Source organism: Convolutriloba macropyga, unplaced genomic scaffold (genome assembly GCF_964194025.1).
Source record: "Convolutriloba macropyga unplaced genomic scaffold, txConMacr16.3 SCAFFOLD_2175, whole genome shotgun sequence".
Classification (NCBI taxonomy): domain Eukaryota; kingdom Metazoa; phylum Xenacoelomorpha; order Acoela; family Convolutidae; genus Convolutriloba; species Convolutriloba macropyga.
Genome location: NW_027453743.1, coordinates 1 through 27,574, shown reverse-complemented (window position 1 = coordinate 27,574; position 27,574 = coordinate 1). Strand labels below are relative to the sequence as shown.

General features: G+C 35.7%; 1 protein-coding gene across 1 annotated transcript; it reads left to right on the top strand.

Annotated features, from left to right (window-relative positions):
• Positions 1-4,157: 4,157 nt before the first annotated feature.
• On the top strand, positions 4,158-26,784 carry LOC142358518 (roundabout homolog 1-like; the record flags this gene model as incomplete). The annotated part of the gene is made up of 16 exons (XM_075409912.1): positions 4,158-4,298; positions 4,817-5,047; positions 10,706-10,967; positions 12,080-12,429; positions 13,451-13,563; positions 13,976-14,147; positions 14,465-14,794; positions 15,310-15,475; positions 16,531-16,694; positions 17,153-17,322; positions 19,114-19,383; positions 22,934-23,168; positions 23,993-24,155; positions 25,073-25,341; positions 25,739-25,911; positions 26,446-26,784. Coding segments are annotated over 16 exons (3,470 nt in total), but the record flags the coding sequence as incomplete, so codon positions are not given.
• Positions 26,785-27,574: the final 790 nt, after the last annotated feature.

Genomic DNA, 27,574 nt, shown 5'->3' with positions numbered 1-27,574 from the left:
CAAAGTAATACTTCCACGGCAATCTGTTGATATGAGTTGTTCAGAAATCTTTAGAAAACATATCCATGATTTCCTTGTAGGGCTTTTTAAAATTTCGTATTCGTTTTTTTTCTGTCAAATTTTGGATTCCCCAAGTGAACTTTTTTATCATTTGAAGTCCTGAATGACGTCATGTCTGCAGCTGTTTCACTCGATTGGTGCTAAACGCTGTTAGTAGTGGTCAAGCATTTTGCGCATTTAGCAATGTTGTTATAACTAAGTTAGTAAATGTTGGTGACCAATTGGTCGGAAAATTAAATCAGCAAAATCAATCCGCTCACTAAGTCACCGATTGACAACATTTTCAAGTGGAAAATAAGTATAATTTATGTCGCATTTTCCTTGTCAAGGAAACAAACGGCCCAAGGGTCCAAAAGTTAGAAACAAAACCAAAAGTAGTTATTGAAGCTTTTCACGGCCAGTAATGATCGATTAATATGATTCATGGAGGAAAATATGCTAGTTTGAGAAACTAGAATCGAAATGTAAATATCCCTTTTTCATTTTCCCCAATTTTAGGCGTAAGTGATGCTAAGTGAGCTTTCGACATAATGATACCAATTTTCTAAATGATTCATGCATAAAATTTTGTTAGGTCGAAAAACTAGAATCGAAATAGAAATTTGGCTAACCCTAAATTTCCCTAATTTTAGACAAAATTGATGTTAAGCCAGCTTTCGGAGGATTGGGTTCAAATTTCTCAATGATTCATGAATAAAATTTTGTTAGCTTGATAACCTAACTAACCGATCTGGTTTATAAAAATAGAAATAATGGTTGTTCTTAATTTTCCCTAATTTTGCTCTGAAGTGATGTTAAGTGGACTTTCGGCAGAATGGGCTCAAAGGCGTTCCATTATGGATTCCGGGGATTTGGTCTCTGGCAGCTCCGGCGGAGGTGGCTTGTGTCGTGTTGGTAGTATTTGTAGAAATGACTGGATGTAGGCCTGGGGCGTTGGGGCAGTTTCACACTAATAAATTTCATGGTCCAGTGCGCCCGCGCAGTTTCATTACCATAACTGTTTATGCTCTACCCAATGGGCCGTCCCATATTAAGCAAACTTACTCTATGAGAAGAGTGAGGTTTTCTAAGCTAATGTTAATAGCCATCTGTCTGCTCTCTTTTGTACCTGTTCTTTTCAATCCCCTTTAATGTCCCTCACCCCCCCCCGCACCCAGAAAGCACGGTTCACTGAAACCAGACACTCTTAATGCTAACTTAGGTTTATGACTTCGTTAGCGAGGCGTCAGAATTACTTAAACCGTATCCCTTGTTTACACTAAGGATTACGAGACAAGCTAGCCTGCCAATTAATAGGGTCATATTTTGACCCTAATACTCGCACTCTCTCTTACAGTCCCCCCAGTGGTGGTGTAATAATTTAAGGCAGGGGGTAGATTCCTTGACGCGATAGAGCGTGCACCATTTGTTTATTACCACCTGGGCAAGCTGTCTTAACAACATTCACTAATAGACACTGTCTCGACAATTTGAATTGGGAAATTAACAAAGTTAAACGGTTCCATACGGGAATAAAAACTGAATGGCAGCCCATTTTTGTGCAAATTTTACCTGTGGTAATGTAATGTTAAAGTGACTAGCACTAATTTGGACACTAATGGTCCTCTTTGCAGCAAACAAGTTTGAAACATTTCCCCGTCTGTGTAAAAGTCGGTGTTATATGGTCGGGATTGAACAACACACACCAATTACAACAAATTTACTACATTATATTTTACTATTTCGTTTTTAGCTGCTATCTTTGTGTTCTATATGAAACCAGCATTTTTCACTTCTGGTATTTGTGATCTTAAGTTTATATCATGCACCAAATTGTGAGGTTTTTTTTCTTATACCGAGAAAAATTGAAATTTGTCTTTTCTAAGCTCGGTAGAAGTTAGTTATATGTTTTATTTAATGTGCATCTGTGCCAAAATTAGTGGGAAAAATTTAATTTTAGCTAAATGACCAGCCTACTAAGAGAACAGCGAAAAAAATGTCTTAAAAACTCGAGAAAAAAATCTATTTCAAATTTGACTGCTTATAGTGTAAATATGAAGATTCTAATAAAGGGTTTCAAAATTGAGCAATTGAGCAGCGAAAAAATAATAAGAATTATAGCAGGCAAATTCAGAAATAAAGTCACGGGATTTGAAAAATCCGAGACCAGAAACAAAACGGAAGCAATATCTCTATTTGCACCAAATAATATCAGAACTAAAAGAGAAGGAATGAAGACAGACAAAAACCGAACAGAAAAAACCGTATTTCCAAAAAATAGGTTCTTTGCTTTTTAAGCAAACAATGACAACAGTTACAAAACAAAAATGTACAATAACAAGCCCTAATGATTATTGTAACTTTCCTTGACCTCATTTGAAATGAAAGAAAAAACAAATGTGACAATTTTTAAAAGAAGTTGATAAAAAATAAAGCAAACTTTTAATCTGTTGAATTTTCAAGACGTAAATTTCTACGAGATCAAAATCTCTTAACCCAAAACGTTACAACAACAACACTAACAACAAGCTGTTCATATTGATCTGCAGCAAAGATTAACAAATAGTCTGATGAACTTTATGACGGGCTGCCAAAATAAATGTTAATGAGTTTAAGGTCACAATTTTTGTGGCAAAATTAAAGTTTAGCAGACCTGTGAGCATTTGTAAAAACAGATTGGTAAACTGAAAAGCAAACAGTGGAAAATCGCTACAAATTTCGAAAAAAGTACCAAATTTTAACGGAAACGTGCTTTAAAACAATGGTTCTTTTTATTACAAAGCCAACGTTCTGTAGACTAAAAAAAATTCTCTAGTTCTTGAAATTGAAAAACTACAAAAAATATTCAGAGAATTTTTTTGTCCTGTATTCTACAATGAAAAACTATAATATGACATTATCATAGTACTGCTCAGAGTAAAACTGCAGAATTGAAATACTATGATTCAGCGCTGTTTTATAATGTAAATATGATCCGGTTTATGCAATGCTTTAAAGAATGACAAAGTCAATAGAAATTTTGAGTGTGAAAAATTGCTTTCTCTTCAAATAAAAATCAGGTAATTCATATCAAAAAAGTTTGAAAGTAAAACTGCATGCAATCAGCTTTACCAGCTTAACAACTACACTGGAAATTAAACACCTCGCGTTTGAGCAATCCATCTTGTTTCTCTTGACTCCATCTTTGAACAATCTCTGAACAAGCTTTGAACAAAAAGACATGCAATGCAATCAATTTCAATGATTGAAGTAGAACGCGAAAATTTTGTAGAGCATGATATGTGAAAACAGTGCGAAAAGAGAAAAATCAAATTATAGAAAACTCAATTGAGGAAGTCAACTTTAAAACAATTGTGGCATTTTAAATAATTGGTCATTATTAAACTACGACACTATTCTTTAGACTTAAATGAATTAATAGAAGAAGAGCTAACCAAGAGTTTGTGACTAGTGTCATAGCAATGCTAAACAAAATACACATAGAAAATTTAGCAATTGAATCCTTTTTTTAATTTATGGATTGCTTTAAGTGACGCACTCTTATAGAGGCCGCTCAAGCTTATTGCCTCAAGATATTTTTTAGTGCAAAGTCACATTATTTTTCCTGAGCCTTGAAAATTTTCATTGCTCACCTTACAATTTTCTAATGAAGCTATGACTTTTGATAGGATTATATGCAGTTAGTAACATTCATCCGTTAAAACCTCTGGAATACCAATGCATGATCATGAGTACAATTGAAAGGAGGTAAAAGCGGTCACAGGATATACAAAAATAAATTCGCAAAATGACAAAAAGATCTAGGTGTAAACAAATTATTGTGAAACTAGAAAAATCGCAAAAGCATGGTTTTGCTTTCAAAACATATTCTTTCTTTCTCTACAAAGCAAAAAAAGATGACGGTTTTATATCAATTGAAATTGTTATAACATTTTTTTATACTATTGGACGGAAATTTGCAACTGAAATCAGATTTATAGTTTTGATGTGGTCTATAAACACCTCTATTTTTTCCCGTACAGCAGTTCTTCCCAAGTCAAAAGATCATACATTTTTTGTTTCCATCCAGCTCATCTGTAACCAGTCGATACTCTGTTGATCAGAAATGTTTTGTTTAGAGTCTTCTTTGGGAATTGAACCGCAGTTTCTGCGAGAGCCTCAAAACATCAGTGCCTTTGAGGGAAGTCAGGTGTCGTTGGATTGTGAGGCCAAAGGGTCACCCACTCCTACACTCATCTGGTTCAGAAACGAACAGAGAAGTAAGTTATAATCTATATTATTTCTGACATCTATATATATATATATATATATATATATATATATATATATATGTATATGTATATATACATATATATATATATATATATATATATATATATATATATATATGTATTGATATTAATAAAAAGTGAGAAACTGATGCGAGAAGGTTGAGACAGAACAAACTAATGTAAATTTTGCATAACGTTCCCTAGAACTAGCTCGACAAGAAGCTCTACTTGTTCAACTTATAATTAGCTAGAGAAAAGAAGCCTCGAGGAGCAAGAAAGAAAAAGAAAATGGGTTAGAAAAGATGCCCAAGTTCGAGAGCTTAAGATTGCATCTTAAGCCTAACTGACCTCTGATCAGAGGTTGGAAATCTAGCGCACAAAACGCGTATGTACGCTGGACATTGGTCTGATCAGATGGCGTTTTGGTCTCGTTCCTCGAACTGGGGAGGTGTACCGAATTTCGTTCGACTGCATTGAGTTCAAAATTATACCCTGGCTGTTTATAGTTACGTTCCCGAATGACTTCTACCGAGTGAGCAGTACCACTAATGGAGGCCTCGATCCCTCTTCCGTGGGAGGGTCCTCTGGGGGGTCAGGGGGAGCGACAGTGGCACAGGAGACCCTGCTAATACCCAAAGTGACCCGCTCCAATAGAGACAGCTGGGGCTCTTTCTTCTGTATCGCAAACAATAAACATGGCAGCAAGAAATCACACATTGCCAAAGTCTCACTCAGTAGTAAGTATTACTTTTTCTATTCAGCCAAATTTAAACTAAAATTTTAAATAGATAGAGGTTTCTTTTAAGCCTCTCAGCAAATAAAAACTAGACATCAGTCGACAAGGCGATGATGCGTTTGTATTTGTGTTGACAGATGTGTCCGTTACGTTTGAAAACCAATTTACTAATTACTAGCATTATTATACAAATGAATTTTGAAAAGACATTAGAGGTCTGGTCACCGGGAAGGGGAGCGGGGCAGTCATAAACGGATGATTGTTTCCCGGGTCGAAGTTTTGTCCAAAAAAATGTAAGAATTGTGGTGAAAATTATTATGTTTCACCGCAAAGAGGGCATCTTTTAGCGATGAATGTAGTGAAAGCGGTGATTTTTTGTAAGATTCGTTGCGGTTTTTTGCGGTGAATTTTTGAAAAATTTGCAATTTTCAGCGGTTAATTTTTTTTCACAGCATTCAACGCTAAAAATTGCAATTCTTACATATTTTCACCCGATTCATTGCAATTCTTACATTTTTTTGGCGATTTTAGCTTTGACACCTCGACCTGAGTTTGCACGCTATTTATTACTTTGCAACCAACTTTGATTTTCAAGAGTCTTGTAACAGAACCGTTGGAGTTCGTTACAGCAATCGGCCTTAAAACATTTTCACTTGTTAACATTTAATTATAAAAAATTTGACTGTTACTTAAATTAAAGAAATTTAAGTTTAGAAAAAAATTTATGTTTATATCAATTTTTTTAAAAAATGCCTATTTTGATGCTAAATATTTTTTAAAATTTTATTTATTATCTAAGTTTTTGACTTTTTCGAAAATTTTCGTCACCAGTAGACTATATACAAGTGATAATTGCTCCTTTTGTAAAAAAAGTAGGAAAAGTTCCCCTATTTATCATTGAAGAAACACACGCAAGATCTCCTTGAGTTTAAATACGCCGGATTTTTGTTTCTTTATATAGAAGATGAAATTTTCGATTTCGAATTTCTAGTTTTTTAATTGAATGATTCACGAAATAACTTGAACATAGGGGAGGTGGTAAGTTTTCAATCAGTGTCTCTAACGCATTTTGAATTACATTTTGGAAAATTGTTCACTGAAAGGAAGGAAAAATACAGAACATTTGTCAAAGCATGCATAAATTGGAAGCTTTTTGCACAGGGGAACAGTGGAGATGGTAGGTTTTCAATCAGTGACTTTAACGCTTTCTAAATCCGACATTTTGGGAAATTTTTTACTTAAAGAACAAAAAAGTACAGATAACTTGTCTAAGAATTCATAAATTAGATGATTTTTGCTAGTTTGGTTCAGTTTATATCTAATAAACATTTAGTTAAATAAAGTATCAAAACGTTATTTTTATTCAAAGAAAAAGTTTCCTCCTAGTTGACTTACATTGGACTTACTTCCCAATATCATCTGAAAATTTTTTGCTTTTCAATTTTGTGAATAATACTTGCTTCAACCATTTTCGTTTGTCTGGTTTTTCTCTATCTCAGATAACAACTTTTGATGTCACCAATCTTAGTTTTCACATTATTCTCTTCTCCTTTTCTCTTTCTATTGTTCAGCGTTTTTAAAGTAAAGCCATTTTTGAATCAAGTTTTTTGGTTACGATTGCGGGTCAAGTTTTTTTAACAGAGATAATTTAAACAAGGAAGAGAAGTTTACGTCTTACAAAAACGTATACCATCTTACATCGCTTGTTATAATATTGAGCTAAGAAAAAATAGCTGGATGAACCTAGCTTCGCTAAAAGAATTGAAATGTTTGAAAAAAAAACATTTTGCATGTCGCCAACTAGATCTCTGCTCCACTTCGTTTTGCGGTTTTCAAAAACCTGCTGAAAACTTTCACAAAAGTTGCTGAGAATTGATCGTTGAGACCTCGGTTATTGCTTAGGGAGGCTCGGCTATATACGTTTGCAAATAATGTTCCGCTCCGCTCATCCGCATCGACTTATATGTCTACGAAATGAGGGAAAGAGAGAAAAAATTAAAAAAAAAATCATACTGTTTGAAAAATTGGTAAATGACAAAAAAATTTTGACGCAAATACTCAAAAACTAAATAGTGCCGCATTGGAAAATGAATGATAACCGCCAATAATAAGTTTACAAAACAAGACAAACAAAAAACAACAGCAAAAACATTGAATACGGTAAACTCAATATCTAGTTAAAAAAAACGGTAACAAAGTTAAATAGAGCGAAATAATGCCTAAACTAAACTAACTAACTTGTACTCCCGTTCAAAGCAGATGGAACCTGTTTAATTAGAGTCGCTAAAAAGTCAACAAAAAGGAATTAGAAGAGATAAATAAATGAAAACCATCAGCGTTCGATTAAAAATACTAAATAGGTTCTTATAAAACTCCTTCGGAAACAATGAGAACCGTCATTAGTGAGACAATTAAATAGCTAATGCAGCCCTAGAGAACCGTTGTGACCTGCTATCCGGGAGAATAGAGAACCGAATTAAGCAACAAAATCAGTTTGCAAATTAATCAACAAGCAAATCAACAAATATAACAAATAAATCAACAAAAATGAACGTTAGATGCGACCAAAAGCAATTTTCTCTACAAACACTTACAAACAAAATTCAAACGGCATCAGATAAAATCTAAAGTCTAAAGGGCATCAAATAAAATTTTAAAAAGCATCGTATAAAAAGGATAACTTTAAATTCTCTAGAAAATATACTGGACCAGACTTTAATGGGATTAGGTAAAAAGTCGACGTGAATTTTTGAAAACAATTAACATCAAAATAAAAAACAGTAACTATCAGCTCGAATTATTTAATAGGTTCTTTTGAAACTCAGTAAAAAGCCGTTAAAACTTTTCATTATCCAGATTGTCATACGATTTCAGAAAATGGAAAAGAAATCTTTCAAAATCAAACATTCACTTCAAAATGGCAAAAGAATTCATCGAAGCCACTTGAAACACAAGCTATCCACTAGAATTATTACATAAGTTCAATTACTCTCATCTTCTAAACTAATTTCAGTCCACAGTCTTCCAATCAAAAACAATTAAAAGAATGTGTAATTTCTTAAAGGAAGACACTAGTATCTCTCAACAGTGGAGACTAAGCATTGAGGCCTCGAATTAAAAATGAATACAGACAGAACTCAAAACTACACAAGCGATGTTACAAAAAAGTTTTGAAGTCATTAACACCATAATCAAACAATTGAATCATGAATTTTCTAATGGGTTCTAATGAGTTATTGAAATTATGTATGTTCTATGAAGTTCTTTTCATTGGAAAATCTTTTCATGAGAAAAAGGCAAAAAAAATTAATCACAAATTTGAACAGTATTAAAATTTTGTTATATGAAAACTTATTGTGTGAAAGCCATAAAACCATCAGCTGCATTCAAAACAAAAAAATGCCAAAAACTAAATGCAAAACCACTAATGATATAAGGTTACAAGTTATCAAAAAGAAGAACAAAAAGAGGTGAAAGTTGAGAAACTCGCTGAACATTTTCACATATCCGGATTATGCGACTCGATGACAAAACGAACGGCAAAAGGAACCTAAAGTAAAGCTGTCCAGTAGCTGTTTTTCGAAGTCAATGGGACCTCATAGTAAGGTGATAATCTGAAAAGGCAACAGAAAAATTTTTCAAAAATGGGCAATTGCCCAAAATCCAAAGCTTTTTTGAAAACTTGTTGTATCGAAGCCTTGAAACCTTTAGAAAAGTTATAATTGCTACAAAAATTAAACTTTCGTTTTCGAGAAAGAATATGCAGTCTGTGTTTAGGCTAAGCTTCATAAATAACAGAATTAAGAAATAAATGACTCGGGATTAGTTTTTCAAACAATCATCTTCAAATACATTAGAGGTAATAGGATCAACTGGAAGCATTGTTTTGGTTCATTTTTACCCTTTAGCAAAGCTAATTTAATTATGTATTAGTAAAATTCCTCATGAGACTGTAAAATGTACAACAAATGTGATCAAAACCCAAAAAGTTCACAATTAAAATTTACAAAAACAATGTCGAAGCCGCTAAAGACGAATTTTTTTTTGAAAACATAGTATATGATCATTGAGTCCCATTTTCATGTAAATATGAGATCAGATGTTCATAATTGAACTTCGAATGTAAACATTTCTGGTCTGCGTGTTTAGAAAAAAAAGCTATAAATATTTTTTAAAAAGACATCGGACCAATAGAACAGAACATTTTTTGATTGTCAGAAAATGTGATGAGACTAATAGATGCCCTGATATTACTGCTCATTCAATAACAACATGTGGTTGTTCCAAATGTTTCCGAAATAGATAATTTGTTAACAATCAGCTACAAAAATTTCAAGATATCAAAATTAAATGTTACATTTTTGTGCCATTTTGATCAAAAGACGCTGAATTCGTGAAAAATTTAGCAACAATTTGAGCTAAAATTGTCGGATCAAGCATTTCAGCTACCCTCCTTTGTGATTATAGGCGAAAACTAATAACACCATTCTCAACAAATTTCAGCAGAATTGACAAAAGATTTAGCAAAAATTCCGGAAAACGTGAACAACAACGTTAAACAAAACTTAAACCGCAATAACTTCCTGGAAAAAATGAAATTCAAAAAAGTCTTTTTTTATTCTATAGTCTATGCTGTACGGTCTTTTTAATGACACCACTCACACCTCTCTGCGATGAATATTTGGATCGGTCAAAATTGACTGAACAAAAAAAACAGTTGAGGATATAGTTCCTCCCCCACTAAAGTGGGTAGGAACAGTGATGAGAGTGACATTTTTCTCAGAATTAATATGAATTTTGACAGACTTGAGAGGTAAGTTTGGATATCCGGCACAACGCACAGACTCACTGGAGCCCCTGTTGTTTCATTTGTCGACACAAAAGAAGAAAATTTCTGCAATCTTTGTTTGCCTGGTGAAACGAAACTTGATTTCACTTGCCATGATAAACAGTCAAGATCTTTTGATCTTCTTCTTGGTATCTTGTCAAGATCTTGTTACTTAAAACGCAGGAAAAGACCTTGAAAGTTTGTTCATATCGGGATATTTTCTCGGCAAGTAGTTATTGGCATGACATTAACAGGAGTTACCATGTTTTAGCATGCTTTTCTTGAAGGCTATCAAGTTTTGTTTCACTGGGAGGACAAGATTTAACTGTCTGAAATGTTTGATAAACAATGATTGCTCAGTTGAACTTTTGCCATCATAATCGATTCATTATTTTGATAGGCTTCACCCACACATAAATTTTTTAATGTATGACTACATTTTTCACCTTATAATGAGAACTGTTAACGGATTACACCCACACTATCGTTTCTTCAGATTTATTTTTTTATTGACTTTAGATATGAAGTATATTGTATCAGACTATTTAACCTCCCATAGTTTAATACAATAGTGTCTCACCCCTACCCCATCTAAACTCCATCTAAATTTTTACCCCCAAAACTCTTTCCCGAACCATAATATACTTAATTTTGAATGTCTACAACTCATTTATACTGAGAACTAAAATCGGGGCTAAATGATAGAGGGGGGAACTAATAGGGGTTTTAAAAAAGAAATGAAACGTATAGAGAGGGGTAAAAATGGGGGGGGGGGCTGCATATTGATAAAAGCTCTGTTTTCGGATAGCTGAAACATTGATTCGATTTCAGGTCCAGTCACAATTTTCCAGTCATCTCTACAAAGCCAGGCGATTCCCCGTGGCGGCCATACCCGGCTGCACTGCAACTCACCAGAGGGGGTGACGACCCCTATCACAGACACCAGAAGGAGCTGGATCAAGGATGGCCTCATGATGGACTTCGAAAGTGACCCAAGACTCAAGGTGCTCAATGACGGGGCTCTCCTAATCTCCGACATCAAAGACACAGATGCAGGCATCTACAAGTGTGTCGTCAACAACGGAATCGGACAGTGAGTTGATATAAATCAAAGTTGAATATTGTGTTTTTATTTCGAAAAGGTAAATTATCAAAATTAACCAGACGGTTAAAAGGTTACAAAGTCTTCCAATAAATTGATTGTAATTAAAGAAAACTTGAAATTTTAATTCCTTAATTTGATTGTTCGCGTAATAGGTTAAAATAGCGCGTAAAAGATCCTATCTGTCGCTTCAAAGGCATGCTGTCCGTTTTAAGAGCAACAACCTAATTGAAATGTAAAGAAGGAGAAACAAAAACCCTTTCATGTGATTCGAATTGAAATGATTTTTAAACATTGTAGATTTAATTGCTTTGTAAAGGAATGGACGCAACTAAGATCTAGAAAATTCACATTTTCAATTTTTTTTTAAAAAAAATGGCAGTGTATTGGTAATGTTAAGATGTCGCATCGCGAGCGACCCTGATGGCCATTTCAATGCGTCTTTTTATTTTCATTTTTAGTACTCTGAAGATAGAAAAAAACAGTACACTTTGCTGTTTTTGAACCCTTACAAAAACATTAAAAATGTATTTAAAACCTACTATGTTATAGAAATGCCAAAAAAGACCAAGTTGGCTTTAAGTTAACATTTTCCTACAAAAGAAAAGGCAAACAAATTCAATTTTTATTAACCTTAAGGCGGTAAATATTTCATGTTCGGAACTTTATCATGATCGACATGTAATTCTCGAATTAAATTTGCATAAGCAAAAATAAGACTTTAGCAATTGACTTCCATGATTTTTGTTCAGTCTATTAAAGATCGTTTTCTCGCTAGATCTTTTATAAATATTTCGAAGATTGTGCATCGTTTTGCAACAAGATAAGCAAAATTTGCTAGGAGCTTGTGTGATAAAGCATTAAAGAGTTAGGATAGGGAGTGTACATGCATAATCGAGAATCAGTACAGGATTCTTATCCGGTAGGTGACAGGTTCGAACCTCTCCCTAATCAGAAGTTTTTGCATCATAAAAGTTTCTGTAGACTATGCCCCCTTCTAAATTGACTGCCTGTGGTTCATCCGGCGTTAGTCGGTTTGTTTATGTTTTTAAATAAAGAATGTTTTTCAAAATTAACAATCTCAAAATAGCAAAATATTTAAGGTACGTGAATGGTCCAGCTCAGATCACAGTCGGTGATGCTCCGGAAATAGTGCTGGACCCTCCCAGTGGGTTTAACCTTGAGAAAAACTCCAAGTTGGAAGTGTTCTGCATTGGCAACGGAGACCCTAGTCCTCAAGTCTGGTGGCAGAGGAAGGGTTCGGACCCTAGACTACCATCTGGTGCAGTGGGCAGTGACGTCATGTTGGGAGGAGGGGCCAAGGGGGAGGTGGGGGGATCTCACGCTGTGCTAAAGATTGACAAGGCTGAGAAGAAACATAACGGGAAGTACATCTGTCATGCAAACAACACAGTGGGCGACGCTGCGATTGAGATTGAAATTGTAGTATCAGGTTAGTCATCACAATATTTATAAAAATAGTTAGAAATTTCTAGAAAATAATACAAAATTTACAAAAAATTATAAATTATTTATCGAACAATTTTGAGTGTTTTCTAAAGTTTGTTTTCAACTCATGAAAATGCTCTAAGGCCTTTCATATAAATATAAATCTAACCGGGTCTTTAAATTGTCCGAAAAGTGTATTCTGTTGTATTTTGAGAAATATATTTTCATTTGAAATTATTATTACAATATCGTTAAAATTGTCTGTTTTGACGTTTTTGTTCTCTACTTCAATGTACTATTTTTATTATGGTGTAAATAGTGGTTTTGCGAAATGTTATTTATGATGTGGATTTATGAGATCAAAAGTCCTGGGGGATTTAGAAAAACTACAGGGGTAAAACTGACTTCAATTAAATTGCGAAGACCCTAGTTAAAATGGAACCAAGACCTCTTCCTAGTTCACGCATTTTTTTTCATATGTAAAAATAGCCAAATATGGATTGAACCAAATGGTAGTTTTGTGAGGGCTTTTTTCCTCTTTAACAACAAGTCAAGTTGGTTTCTTTTCATAAATTGACTCGTTTCAATAATCAAGCATTGGTCTCTAAAACAGCTTGAAAATATTGATGGCAGTACTGAAGCTCTTGGCTATTTCTCGACTTATTTTTTGAGACATGTGTGTGTGATTTATAATACTTGTTGTGCGGTTTGAATCAATTAGTCAATTTTTGATTTCTAAAATGGGATTACAAGTTATCGTCCATTTATTGTTTTGTTCATCTTTTCTGTTTGTGCCCGCCCCCATATTTGCACCCCCAGACGCACGAGCGCGATTTTACATATACATAACGATTTACTATGTATTGGCACGTGTTCTGTAGCTGAGGGGGGGGGGGGCACAAACGACACAAAGAAGAAATATCGCTTCGGTTTAGTACTTCCGTGTCTTCTTCATTTCTGGACTCATTTTGCTTCCTGGGTATAAAAAGGGATGCCTTTTAAAAGGGGTGTTTGTGTGTTGACAGAACCCCCCAGTTTTCTGATAGAACCAATGGCGACTGAGGAGGTGTCAGTGAACGAGAGTGTCATGATCCCCTGCAAGATGGAGGGCAGTCCCACTGTCAACGTATTCTGGGAGGTCAGTTCTATCTATCAAATTTTGGGAAAAAAACACTTCATTATTAAGAACTGTTTTGTTTTTAAATTGGCATCGTCCTACTACTGAAAAAGTTCTTTCACACATTTTTAGCAGCACTGTTGACAAATATGAAATATTTCTCAACTCAAGTGATATGTTGGGCGGTTGTTTGTTAATAATATTATTAACAAAACAGGCTTCTTTTTGCCCTGTACCGTTTTGAAAAAGTGAAATAAATAAGGGTAAAATTGTGCTCGCAATTGTTTTCAGTTTTCAATGAGTTCTGACTTTTCATGACAAAAAGTGGCCATGATCATAGTAATTCAGAACTGAATCATACGTATGTAATACTTAAGGTATCATGATTCAGTACTGATTTACTATGGTCTTACTATGATGAGTGATGTTTAAGGACAACGAGGGCAGTATAATCTTCAGTGACCAGGAGAGTGGGAACAAAAGAGTGGATGCAGACGGGACTCTTCACATCACAGGCTTTCTTCCCTCTGATCAGGGAAAGTACAAGTGTGTGGGTGACAATGGATACGGACAACTGTCTGCAAATGTCAATATCAAAATCAAAAGTAAGTCCAACAGCAGAGCTCTCAAATTCAATTCCGAACTCCGACAATTTTGTTGTGACATTTTCCGTTTGTTTTGCACAAATGCTTTCCCGATTTTTTTACCAATGTTCAGCTATGTGAAAAATGAAATTGTTTTTGCAACCCTAGATGATCAATCTAATGCGCATTTTCGCACTTATAATTGCGTATTTGGGGATCTATTTTTTTGAAATGCTGCGACGATACGATTTGTTCTCTTTACATTTCAAGTTGTCGCATTATTAACTTACTAACCGTTTTGGCTCAGCAATAAAATGCAATTTGCTCTCATTATTTAGAAATGCCAAACTTTCCGCCCATATTCAACGAGTGCCTTTTCAATGCCAACTTGACCTCCAGCCAGCTTAGCTACTACGACACCAAATGCGTCCTACAACCCCCGCACGACAAATCAAAGCCCAAACAACTCAAATTTGAGTGGCTGAGAGACGGGAAGGTGTTACCCCCACGTGACCTGCGCTTCCTTGTGTCCAATGACGAGGAGTCGACCCAGATGCGCATTTTCCAGTTCAAAAAGACGGGAGAGGATGACGCAATGTATACATGCAGGGTTACAACCGAATATGGGTACTCAGAATGCAGTGCCTCTATACGATACTCTGCTCTAGGTCAGTGGCTAAACACAGTCACCTGGTAACTGACCCCCCCCCCCAGCCGCTTACCCTCCCCACTCGGTAGAATAAGGCCACTGACCCCCCCCCCCCCCCCCCGGCCGTTTACCCTCCCCACTCGGTAGAATAAGGCTTTGCAATAGATATTTTGGGATCTTTCCCATTATTGCCAGAATTATAGCCCCTATTGCCTATTGTTATGATCACGGTAATGAGGGGCTCTATACGTTATTTGATCACTAAGCTGGAGGGGGGGGGGCGTAACAATGGGAAAGAGCAAAGAGCCTTATAATGATTACAATGACATACGCAACCCATTACATCCCAGTAATGGCTGTTAATAAGGTATACAAGCGATTATCCTTACAAAATTACACATTAGTTTGTTCACACATGCTAAGAAAAAAAATTAACGAACGGAGAGGGATATAGGAAGCATATCCTTTTAATCAATAGTTAAGTATTTTTAGATACTTTTTCAGATTAATAATATTCATGTTTGATATGCACAGATCGATACGAGCCACCGAAGCCCCGAAGACCTCAGCCCCCCTCAGCCCCACTGGGGATAGTGTTGAACTCTACAGCAGTGCTTCTCAAGTGGAACAGTCCCCCCGTCAACCCAAATGGGGAACAAGGCATCCTCTACCCTCTCACCTACACTATCGAGTACTTTTTGTAAGCAGAGGTTTCCTACATGGGTCGAGGAATTATAATAAAAACATGTACATATACAGTGGAACTAGCATTACGCCGCATTAATTGCCTGATTTTGTCGGGGTTCTTCACGGCCCATATTTCAAGATTAGAGTTATAAGCAAGTGTTGAAAATAGTGACAGTAAGGTAAATTTAGTTCAAATCTGAGAATCTTTGGAAATGTCCGTCACATTTGGCCACGATTTGTGTTTTTGGGTTATCGTCGAACGAAAACTGGTAACAAAGTGCCAATTAAGCAGAAATCAAAGAAATCCCAAATGACTTTTATTTAGACAAAACTTCTTCACTTTAATAATTGAGGATTTAAAAAAAGCAAATCGCTGGTTTGAACGTACTCTTAATATGGTAATTAACAATTTTTCGTTTCTGAACTATGTCTTAAATCATTTTAATAAAACCAAGAACTTCCGCAGTAGGCTAATTAAATGCAGAAAGAGACCTCGAAAAGTAGTGACATAAATCGTGGACAGTCATGATGAGGTATTGCCGCATTTGTCCAAAATTTGTGTTTTGGAGCTATCGTTGAAAAAAACTGCTAACTAAGTGTCAATTAAGCAAAGTGCGTATTAATTTTCTAATAGCAGAATTGTTCATTTTGCGGGCAAATAGCTGGTTTTTGAACGAACTCATAATATGGTAATAATTTTGTGGTGATAATAAACAAAATTTTGTTTCTGAACTCTCTTAACTCTTGCTGCCTTTATTTTTGTAGCCTTTGTTTTTGTAGATTTTTATTTTAAAAATTATTTTTACTTGATTGTAAACTTCGGATAAAAGTAGTGCATTTTTTAGACATGAACTAATTTGCGAATTATTGTAAACTCATAGATATTTTTAGTTTCACTACTCAGTCGAGGCCTGGAATTTATGAAAAGAACTAATAATTCGAGGTGGGGTGGGGGATATTGAATTAAATTACATTCATTATTATTACATTGTTGACTTAATATTTGCCAACTTTTTGTTTATGCTGAATTAATCTCTCTAAAGGTCTGCAATTCAAAATTGTTAATAGTGATGACCTGAAGAAGTGGAAGGTGGCAGAAAGTGGATTGGTGGATACTAGGACGGTGCTGGGTGGATTGCTGACCAACAGACAGTACTTCTTCATAATCAGAGCCCAGAACAGATTTGGAGTTGGGCAACCCAGTCAGATATCAGAGGGACTTTACCTCACTCGTAAGCAGAACATAAGGACAAAACAGCCTATATATAAAAAAGAAAAAAAAGCAAAAATGAACAACAAATTTGTGGTACTTAAAAGCGTTCAGAGGTGGAATAAGTTATTACATCAATTAGATTTTTGAACACTTAACATGCTTTTAAACAAGCTTAAAATGATTTTCTTTTCGATCAATTTGAAAAAAAAATACCTCATAACCGACATATTGTAGTTTTTATATTTTATTTTTTTTCTATAGAAGAAAATAGTTAATAGGGTTAAAGTTTGATGTGTATATCGACGCAAAAAGTCAATCAAATTCCAAGCAAAATTATGTAATATGGGATTGTTCCATTTTTGTGTCGTTTGGGCGCATTTATCGTGTCTTTTGGGCGTATGGGGGCTATATTGCAAAAGAGTGGGAACTTGATATGAAATTTTGGGTAATACGAGTAATTTTTTTACGTTGTGGCAGAAATCCCACAATCGGAGGCAGAGCTGGGGAAGCACAAGATGTACAATAACAGTGCCTTGATCCAGAAACAGATTCTGGCAGCCGGCGTGGAGCCACAGGAGCCAATTGCTCTCAACTCAACAGCTGTCCGGATTGCTTGGGATGTGGCCAGGAACACACAATATATCACCGTTAGTTTTCCACAAAAATGTTTGCCAATTGATAGAGGGTCTAAGCAGACGCAACTACTGTGAAAAGGGAAAGGGACCAGTGCGGGATTCGTACCAGCATTTCTGGTCTTAGTTCTCAAGTTTGGTTATATCTTATAACCCATTTTCTCTTCTTTCTTGTTCCACTAAGCTTTATTTCTCCAGCCAAGTATACGTTGAACAGGTACATCTTCTTGTCAAGCTTATCTTATGTACAATTTACATTAGGACGTTCTCTCTCAGCTTTCTGACGCCAATCTTATTTATAATATGGTTTGTCTATAACTTAAATTTAACATTTTTGGGTTTTGTGGATCTTTTCTGCCCTCATCAGTCGGTGCAAATCATTTGTAACCCGCAAGTGCTATTGAAACACACATGATTCGCAATGCACAGATACATACTTTGTAACTGGAGAGCTTAAGGTGCCGGCCGGGGGGGGGGGTGGGGTGGGGTGGTCAATAATAGCTCCTGGTTTATTAATTTTTTCAGACCAGAAACCAATTCACACATTAACTCTTAATCATTTTCTCTATTCTGTCGGTCAAAGATACATTGACATACCATTATTACCTCGCATAAAAATTTGTATGGCGTGAATTTCTCAACTTCTTAATAAGATTTCATAATTTCATGGGCCTACATCAAACGAAATTTTCTTTCCTCACATATTTTCCAATTAGACCATTCGTGATTTTACAACTGGTGATTTCTGGGAAATAAACCATAATTCACGAAACAGACAAACCTTTCACAACTCTACAATAATTGAGCTGAAAATAAGTCACGGGGCTATAATTCACAGCGCCCAACAATCATAAACAACGCGCGCGAACATAATATTCTGGGAAAATTTGAACACCCACTATTGGATTTTGTATATGCTGTAAAATTTTGAAAGATTATCTGTATAAAACTTGCAACATCTAAAATGTGGCTGCAGACAATAGTACCATTTATTCGGATCACATTTACGGGCTCCGAATTACCCAGCATAAAATGAACGCACAACAGGCACTGCGGGGGGGTGTCGGGTGTTAAAAATTGATTTGTCTGGAAAATAAAATAAGCGGCTAAAAATCTAACCATGAATTTAGAAAATCTGATCACGACCCTAATTCAGAGGTTGACTTAAGAAAAAGACTTCAGAGGTTGACTTCAGAGGTTGACTTAAGACTTGTTATTGAAGTTGGAGTGAACAAAACAGAAATTCATATGAAATAGAAGTTGATTCACAGCTCAATTTAAGCTGTTTCAAAATGCCCCCAGTTTAGTTACGTCAAAATTTCTTCATTTGCGAAAAACGAAAAATCTAGTTTTTTTAATGAAAATTCTGAAAATAAATAGACCAACTTCGTATACGATATCACAAGAAAAAAACAACGAAAAAAAAAACACGGATAAACTAGAAGAAACTTATTGCTTGTGTTGTAACTCTGATTTGTTGTGAACAGACCTCTAGGTGTACTTAGATTACATGTTTTATTCATAACACAGACTACTTAGGAGTGAGTTAGGATTGGGAGATTATGACACCTGGACATTTCTGATTAATTTAAAATGATTTATTATATTTAATCATTGCTGTGTAAAATGAGTTTTCAGACAGAAGTTATCTATCAGTACTGAATAAGGCAAACTACTGTATAAAAACGTGGTTAATCAAATAGAAATGTTCAATTTTCAATATTTGATCTCAACGCTAGTTCAGCACAGACAGTTCAGTACTTTTTACTGTTCAGTACACAGTTCAGTAAACTTTTTGCTGTTCAGGGTTTCTACATAATGTACAAAGAGAAAGACAGCACCTTCTCCAAGTCCATAGCCCACGTGGAAAAGAGCATCGTTCGTTCATTCATAGTGACAAATCTTCGCCCTTTCACAAATTATGAGTTCACAGTCCAGGCGTTCTTCACCATGCTCAAACACCACGCAGTTGGGAAGGAGACACGAACTGTGGAAGTGAGGACAATGGCTGATTTGCCATCAGAGGCACCCCAGCACATCACGACTACCCTGGCAGACAACAGAACATCATTATTGGTAAATTGCTGGCAATAAGTTGCGTCACTTTAGGCAAAAAATAAGTCATTTTTGTTTACAAAAATTTAAGTAACTTTTCGGAAAAAATTAACTCAATTTTGGTTAAAAAAACGTCACTTTTAGGCAAAATTAAGTCACCTTAGGTCAAGAAAAAGTTTTGGTAATAAACATCACTTATGATACAAAACATCACTTTTGGTAAAATACATAACTTTTGTTAAAAAATACATCCCTTTTGTTAAAAAAATATATCAATTTTGGTAAAAATGTTTGTTTTTGGTAAAAACCTTTACTTTTGGTGATGTACATCAATTTTATCAAAAAATAAGTCACTTTTAATGAAATGCGTTGCCTTTGGTAAAAAAAAATATCCCATTTGATAATATGCATCATTTGATAAATTTTATCAGTTTCTGTAAAACTCAACACTTTTGATATAATATGCCATTTTTGGTTAAATACAGTTGGTTAAATACCTTTCGTTGGAACTCATAGTTTTTGGTAACATACCTGTTTTGATAAAAAATACTTCACTTTTGGTAAAATGCGTCACTTTTTGTAGAAAACGAATGTCTATTGGTAAAGTACATCTTTTTGTTCAATTGCACCACTTTCGAGAATATTCATTGCTTTTGATAAAATACGTCATGTTTGGTAAAAAATATTTTACTATTTGTAAACTATATCACGTTTGGTTTAAAAAACACATTTCTATTTGTAAAATACATCTATTTGTTAAAATGCGCCACTTTCGAGACAGTTCATTGCTTTTGGTACAATACATCCCTTTTGGTTAAAAAAAACACATTACTTTTGGTAAAATAAATAAATTTTGGTAATTTACATCATATTCGGTAAAGTAACTCACTTTTGGTAAACTACATCTCTTAATGTGATTATTTTAACTACATGATTCAGTTTTCGTGCGTGATTGGTTTGTACCTGTGTTACACACTAACTTATAAGGTTATTATCTGAGCGTCTTTGGAGTTAATAGTTAAAAAGAATTATTGTCATGTTACAAGGACTTATTATGATTGTTTCATAGTGCAATTTTAGCTAGTACAATTAGCAAGTAATAGTCTTTTTTGAGCTGTTAGAATGCGTGATATATCCACTAGTTGTCGTGTTTTTTTTATATATAATATATAATATTTTAATATATTATATATAATATTTTTCACTGCTATAATAAAGCTCCCTCATTGTCTATTATAACTTAGGAGTAGGACGAAAATTTTCCTATTTTATATTTAATTGTTTTATCCAACGTAAAAAGAAAATTATAGGAGAAAGAATAGAAAGTTTCACAAGATGTTATCAAAGTTTCGAGACAAAGCTATCAACTGGCTATCAGCAGTTGATTACGCAGTGTTGTAACTCGAGCTGTATTGGTCCTTCTCAAATATCTACTAATCTCCAAGTTGGGCATTTTCCGGTTTTTGTACGTTTCTTGATGTTGGTTAAGTACAAATACATTTTGCGTATTAGCACCTACTTTATCAGCATAATTACTTCAACAAGTACATAACCTCTCTTTACTATGATTACCAACTAAACAAATTCAATTTTATCGAACTTAAAAACTACATATTGAGGCTTTTGAGTACATAATATGTTTATTAGTAATATGTCAATCCGCGGTTGTTTTTAATAAACACAAACAATTTTGTGGTTTTAGTTCTAGATGGTAATACGGACTATAAATGGCCTTGAGAACAGTATAGATTTGAACTAATTTATAACAATTTATATGAATATTTAAGGGAAAACATCTCGTAGCAATGAGGCACGAAACAGGGGCGTGAAAGCTAGCTTCTTTCTGCAACTGTTCAAATGACAGTAGAAGGAAAACAGTCCATTAATTCCACTGTCCAATAATTCTAGTCAATAAACAATTACAGAAAAATTGGACATCAAAATCACGTACGCTTCTATTTTAAGAATATCATCCTGCTGATCTGCAAAACCCGCTATTAATTGTTCTTTTAGTAGGCATTAGTGATCGTTGAAATCAATTGATAAATCGATAGGTCGGAAATCGATAGTCTAATATTTAACCCAACTTCTCAAATGTTAAAAATACGAATAAAAGTTGCTTGTATGATAAACTTTGCACAGCTTAGAATAATAGCTTAGCAAAAAAGATTTTCAACAAATTTTTCAACAAGAAAAATAATAATGATTTTTATATAGTTTATGATTTTTATATAGTTGATGTGCTGTTGCAGAACGTTAGACTTGCAATCTAAGAGATGCGGGTTTGAAACCAATACTCGCGCATTTTCTAAGTAGAGTTGTTAGCAATTAAATACACTGATTGAATAAACTTTACAACGATTGTTTGCGTTCATTTGCCATAATCCGTGCATCTTGTCAACTTCGTACAAGAAATCTGTCCTTTTCAAAAGTAATTAATGATTTTTTTTGTTCAAAAGACAGCTGTTGTTAAATTAAACGTGGACAACATATAGCAGCACAAGTTTTCAGGGAGAAGTATCCTTGTAACAAAAATTTTTGAAATATCAAAATTTTTGGTGGACTTTTTTTCAAATTTCCACCAAATCTTTTTTTTTGGAGAACAAAATTATGCAAATTAAGTTTGCCTTCTTCAGAACGTAGGTGAAACGACTCCTCTAATATTGCTCTTAAATTACATACTTCTTGGGTTTTCAACAGTAGTTTGCTTCGGAGCTTTGCGTCACTAAATGACTTTAAATTTTGTCAATAGAGCTTATTATAGACCATTACAGTGCTTTAAATTGAACCACGCGTTTTATCGCACCTTCCTTTTGACTTTGAAAACTGCCAGTAATTAAGTTCAGCTACTCAAAATTTCGAATGAAAGCAATTTTCAGATCACCGAAAAGTCAAGAAATCAAGGTAGGAAAAATCCTATCAAAAATTAAACAGGTCAAATAAAACTTATTGTATGAAGACAAACATGACTACGGCAATTGCAACAAACTTCATTTGAGAGCAATTAATAAGTTCACTGAATTAATCTACAAAAAATGGTCGACAAAAGTATTATTTATGCTAACTGTTTGCTACAAACCGCAATAATTAGGTAGGCTATGACTAACACACTGCAAAAAAAAGAACGGAAATTAATTGCTCGTACAGGCTAATTGGAAAAAAACTTCCGTTCAGTCAAAATCAAAGAGACACAAAAACTGAATTACTTGGTTAATCACGACCATGGTTCTCGTTTAATTTCATAGTCCAATTTAAATTACCTTTTTAACATCACTTTATTAAAACATTTCCCTGTGTCTTGCTCTGTCAGTATTTTTAATGAAGTAATTTTTGCAACCCCCCCTCATTTGGTGGATCACGAGATGCTTTACTTACCTGGTCAAAAGAGGAGAACAAAAACAAATGGGAAGAAAGGCTTTCTTTACGTGTAAATAAAATGGACTGCTGACATGTGATTAAGTAATCTGTTGATTTGTTATGTTGTTGACCATAGTTATAATAATCAAGTCAATTGTCAATTTACATTATAGTATTAAACAATTTTTCACCCAAAACCAATCTTGTTGGACAGGTGGTATGGCAGGCACCCCCAAGACAGTACTGGAACGCAGAGTATTTGACTGGATACCAAATCTGGGTGTTTACGAGTAAGATGGAGACTATAAAGAACCACACGGTTGACAACAACACAAACTCCGTCACATATCAGATGCTGCCCAAAATTGACGAGCTCTGGTTTCAGATTGCTGCTCTTAACCAGGTCCCTGGACACGGGCTAAAGAGTGACATCATCAAAGTACCGCTGGGTAAGTTAGTACTGCTGCAAGAAACCACATATTGACTGCTTAGCATTTCCAAAAATAATCAAAGATACACAAAAAAAACAGAAAGTCCGACATATAATACCCCCGGGTAGCCATTTCTTAGTATTCATGCAGGGATCATATATGATGTCATACAAATCATTACGTATTTCCTAGTATGATCCTGGTATAAATGATCGTTTTCCAGTACGTTACTTCATATAATTTTTTTGCATGATCCTTGTATGACTACCAAGAATAGATACAAATCATATATGACCTATTATGGCCGCTAAGAGTTTTGTATGATGAGCAACCCAGGTAACAAGCTCCATTTTTAAATTTGAAAAGTTTTAACCAGAGAAAATTTTTGGGCAAAAACTCTTTCCGGGAAAAAACTAGTTCCAAGAATAGAAGAATAGCCAGAAAATTTTGAAATGGAATAAAGACCCAAAACAACGATTGCCCTCAAAACTCTTACATCCTGGGGTCTTTGTTCATAGGCTAACAGTAATCCAAATTTGAACACAGCAGTCGTGGTGGTATTGTTTCATTTCGCCCGTTAAATATGGCTATTATAACTGACATTTCAACTTTTTATATGTATGCGTTACTTGTAATGACTAGCGTTACTTCTTATTAGACAGAACAGATTATAGTCAATGCAAAAAGCGGGTCAGTTTGTTCACACGGGCTTGCGAAAAAAAATTTTTGGGGGGAGGGGAGAAACTGTTCTGTCGATGTTGATATAGTGAATGTGTCTTCCTGAACTTTTTGTGGCGCACTTGAGTCCAGTTTTAACCTTGGCACGTTATTGGTGTGTTTAGGGTTGGGTGAGGCGAGTGCATTCTGGAGTGAGACGTGGTTTGTGGCCACAGTTGGGGTGGTGCTGTGGACTCTGCTGATGATAGTGGCATTCTGGCTGTACAGGAGGTTCCAGAGGGCCAGATACTTACACTACAGCGAGTGCGAGACTGCTAATGGAATGAAGTAAGTTTAGATTATATATTAGACTACAGATTTCCGAGGAATCCAGTTATTAGTGGTTTTTGAACGAGGTCTATAGGCCGAGTGCAACGCTTAATTGCTCAGTCTGAATCAGAAAAAAAATCAGGCTGGTTCAGAGTCTGATGCAGAATTTGATTCAGAGTTTGAATCAGAGAATGTCAGAGCAAAATGTGACATGAACAGACTCTGAATCAGTACTGAATTGTTTCTAAAAAACTCCGGTTACAATACTGAATTACTCTGAAAATGAGGTACGGGTAATGAACTTAATTTTCTGACGAACATGATAAAAAGTTTCCACTAACCCAACTAACCATCAACACAAAACTGTCTAATAATTCCGATGTCCAATAATAGCACGTACAGTGGTATTAACGGACATAAAAGTCATGTTCATATGTAAAATATGTTAATTTATTCAACTGTCGCGATTACAAAAAGTGCATAATAAATGTTGCGATATGACATATTAAAGCACAGTTAATACTGCAAAAATCTCATTATTTGACTTTTTCAAGGTATCAAAAGTCAGGATCCCCTGGGACAGGGTGCCCTTGCCTTGATATTCTTGATTTATTTTTTATTGAGATTTTTGCTCTCCTAATTGTGCCTCAACGGGTATCATTTTGGGCAGCAACAACATGGCGTCGTCGTGTAATTTACGATGGCCAGTCCCACCCTTTATTAGGCTAAACAAACAATTATCAGATCAAGCACAAGCATTAGTTTGTTCAAACTTGGCAATTAAAAAAACTGGTACTGGTGGAAAAGGTTCCTAGTATTGAACGATGAAACTGATTGTTTTGAAAATGCTCATACATACAAACTTCCAGAATGTTCTCGAATAATCAATTTTATGTAAACAGTTCCACTTAAATATACTACTGGGTTGTTTTCAGGAACAACGAGATGGCGGGTTCTATGGGCAGACTAGCAGCCCTTCAAGGGGAGGCGGACAGTGTGAACAGAGGTGTGGGGGCAATGTCCACAGCTGGGGCGGGGGCAGCTACAGGCAGTGGGACTGGGTTATCGGGAATCCAGTCATCGAGCCCTGCATCTGGAGTTCTGTGGGCAACCAATGCAGCTGGTGCGGGGGCGGGAGGGGCTGGCGTGAGACCATGTAGTCAATGTGGGGGACATGTAACACAGCAAACTACTATTCAGAATTGTGAGTCAAATTCGCGGCTTCACAAAAATTTCTAACCACAGACCTATAATAATTTTGGGATCTTTTCCGTTAGTCCCTCCTCCCCCCAGTACGTTATGCAACCTGAGTTACAGAGCACGTACCATTATATAATAGTAAAGCGTTATGTAAAAATATTGCACGTGCGCCTGAGTGGTGCAAATAATATGCTGCCGCTAAGCTGGGGGCACAACCGGAAAAGATCCTAATTTTGTTTCTGTGTAATCGCAGCGGAACAGCATTAGGCTTTTATTCTGCAGTCAAAAAATACCTGTGAAAATGGAAATACTTCCAAATTATCGGCCATAATTTCTGGGCTACAATTTCAATGTATCGAACGTGGTTTTCAGAAGTGACAAAAACTGATTGTTTAATGCAGGTCCTGATTTGCTGAGGCAAGGCATGAAGCCGCCACACTCCCACGCACACCCCGCACACTTCGATTGTACAGGTGCAACCGCAACAGCAGCTGGCATGCCGGCAACATCTGGCTTCCTTAGCAACGGAAACATGACTCTGCCACGATACACGGACTCATCCAAAACTAATCAGGTATGCTTTGCTAGGGTCTAGGAAATAAACCCCAATGGAAAAAACATAGCCAAATGTGCATAGCCAAATGTGCTCATTTGAGCGGGGATTTATTTACGTGCGCGTTTTCTCCTTCCTAAAATTAGGTGGGGATCCGGGGGGTCATCTGAAACCATGGTTTCCAATTTACTAGTTATCGCCAATTTTGTCAATGATAAAGAGAATCATATGATCAGTTGTTTGAGTGTTATCTAATTGAGATGTCGTATTTATGAACTGAGTTTTCATCTTGATCTATGTCTTGTCTTTTAAAAGATCTTTAAAAAATATTGGTATGAAAAAGTTAATCGCCAGATTTATCCAGAATAATCAAATCCTTCTTTTTTGAGCGAGACAGGTGAAGTTGCGTGGCCAAAAGTTCCCCTCCCTTTACCAGGACATTAAAAGTCATTATATTGTAAGGCCGACCTCTCAATTAGAACATTCAAATGAACTTTTCTGGTCGGCGCAAAATTTTAATTAAGAACGGCAAATGTCAATTCTAAGTTTCTACAGCAGGTAGTGAGGAATAATGGGACATCGACACCCCCCAACAACTGCAATTACAACTTCCAGTACTCCCCCACTGGCAACGGACCCCACCCCTTGCCCCTACCACACCCACTGGCGGGTACTACTTCCACTTCGGCTTTGATCCAGCAACAGCCACAGCCAAGCAGAGGATCTTCTGGCACTGGCAGTCCCTGTGACGCCATGCAACACTACCACCACTCGGCCAGAATGATGTCCGGTCCTAACAACGCCAACTTCGGGTAGGGTCACCATTTCCAGTCCTTAAAGCTTTCTGGGGATAATTTTGGTGGAAACAAAAATTTGTCCAATTATACCCCCGCCCCATGACACTGACCCCCTAACAATGCCTTCACATTTTTCAAAAAAATTGAAACAAGTGAAACCAGTTAGAACTGGTTAAAGTAATTTTGCACTCGGTAATAATTATTTCACTTATTAAAATCATCCTTTAACTAAAATTGTTGGTAACCGTCTTCCATTTACCCCCCCCCCCCCCCCCCAACCCGCACCTTTGCATTATTTTGGGATAACTTTGAGGTGGAGATTTCGACATGGGTTAACAATTGTGAACGCGACTTTCATTAACTGCAAATTTAATTTTGGTTTCTCCCATAACAGCCCTCAAGTAAACGTTCCTTCCCAAGCTTATCCCCCCCCCGTTACAACATAATTAACCCAGAATTCCGTAATTTTATTATAATGGGGGTTTTAGTTAAGGTCTATGATGGGTAAAAAATAGCCAACAATTTAAGCTCGTGCTTCAAGCCTACAAACCATGAGTTAGACTGATTTAACTTTATTTTAACTGCTGGAGTGAAAATTTATTTAATCAGCTCGCAATTTTCATGTGCCTGGTGATATTGCGTTTTGGCTTATTAATAAGTTATGCTGATATTAATAAGTTGTAATAAGTTATAAATTTGGCTGCTTCTGGATCAGTCCGCGGGTGGTAATGAGTAGTCGAAAGATAGTGTGATCACTCATATATCTCCGGCTACACGTGTAAATGCCCTGTCACAGAGGTCTACCTAAATGTCTCTTCACTCCCAGCGTGTGAAACACTTATGGACGCGAGTAACATTTCACAAGAGTAACTTAATATAGACTATTG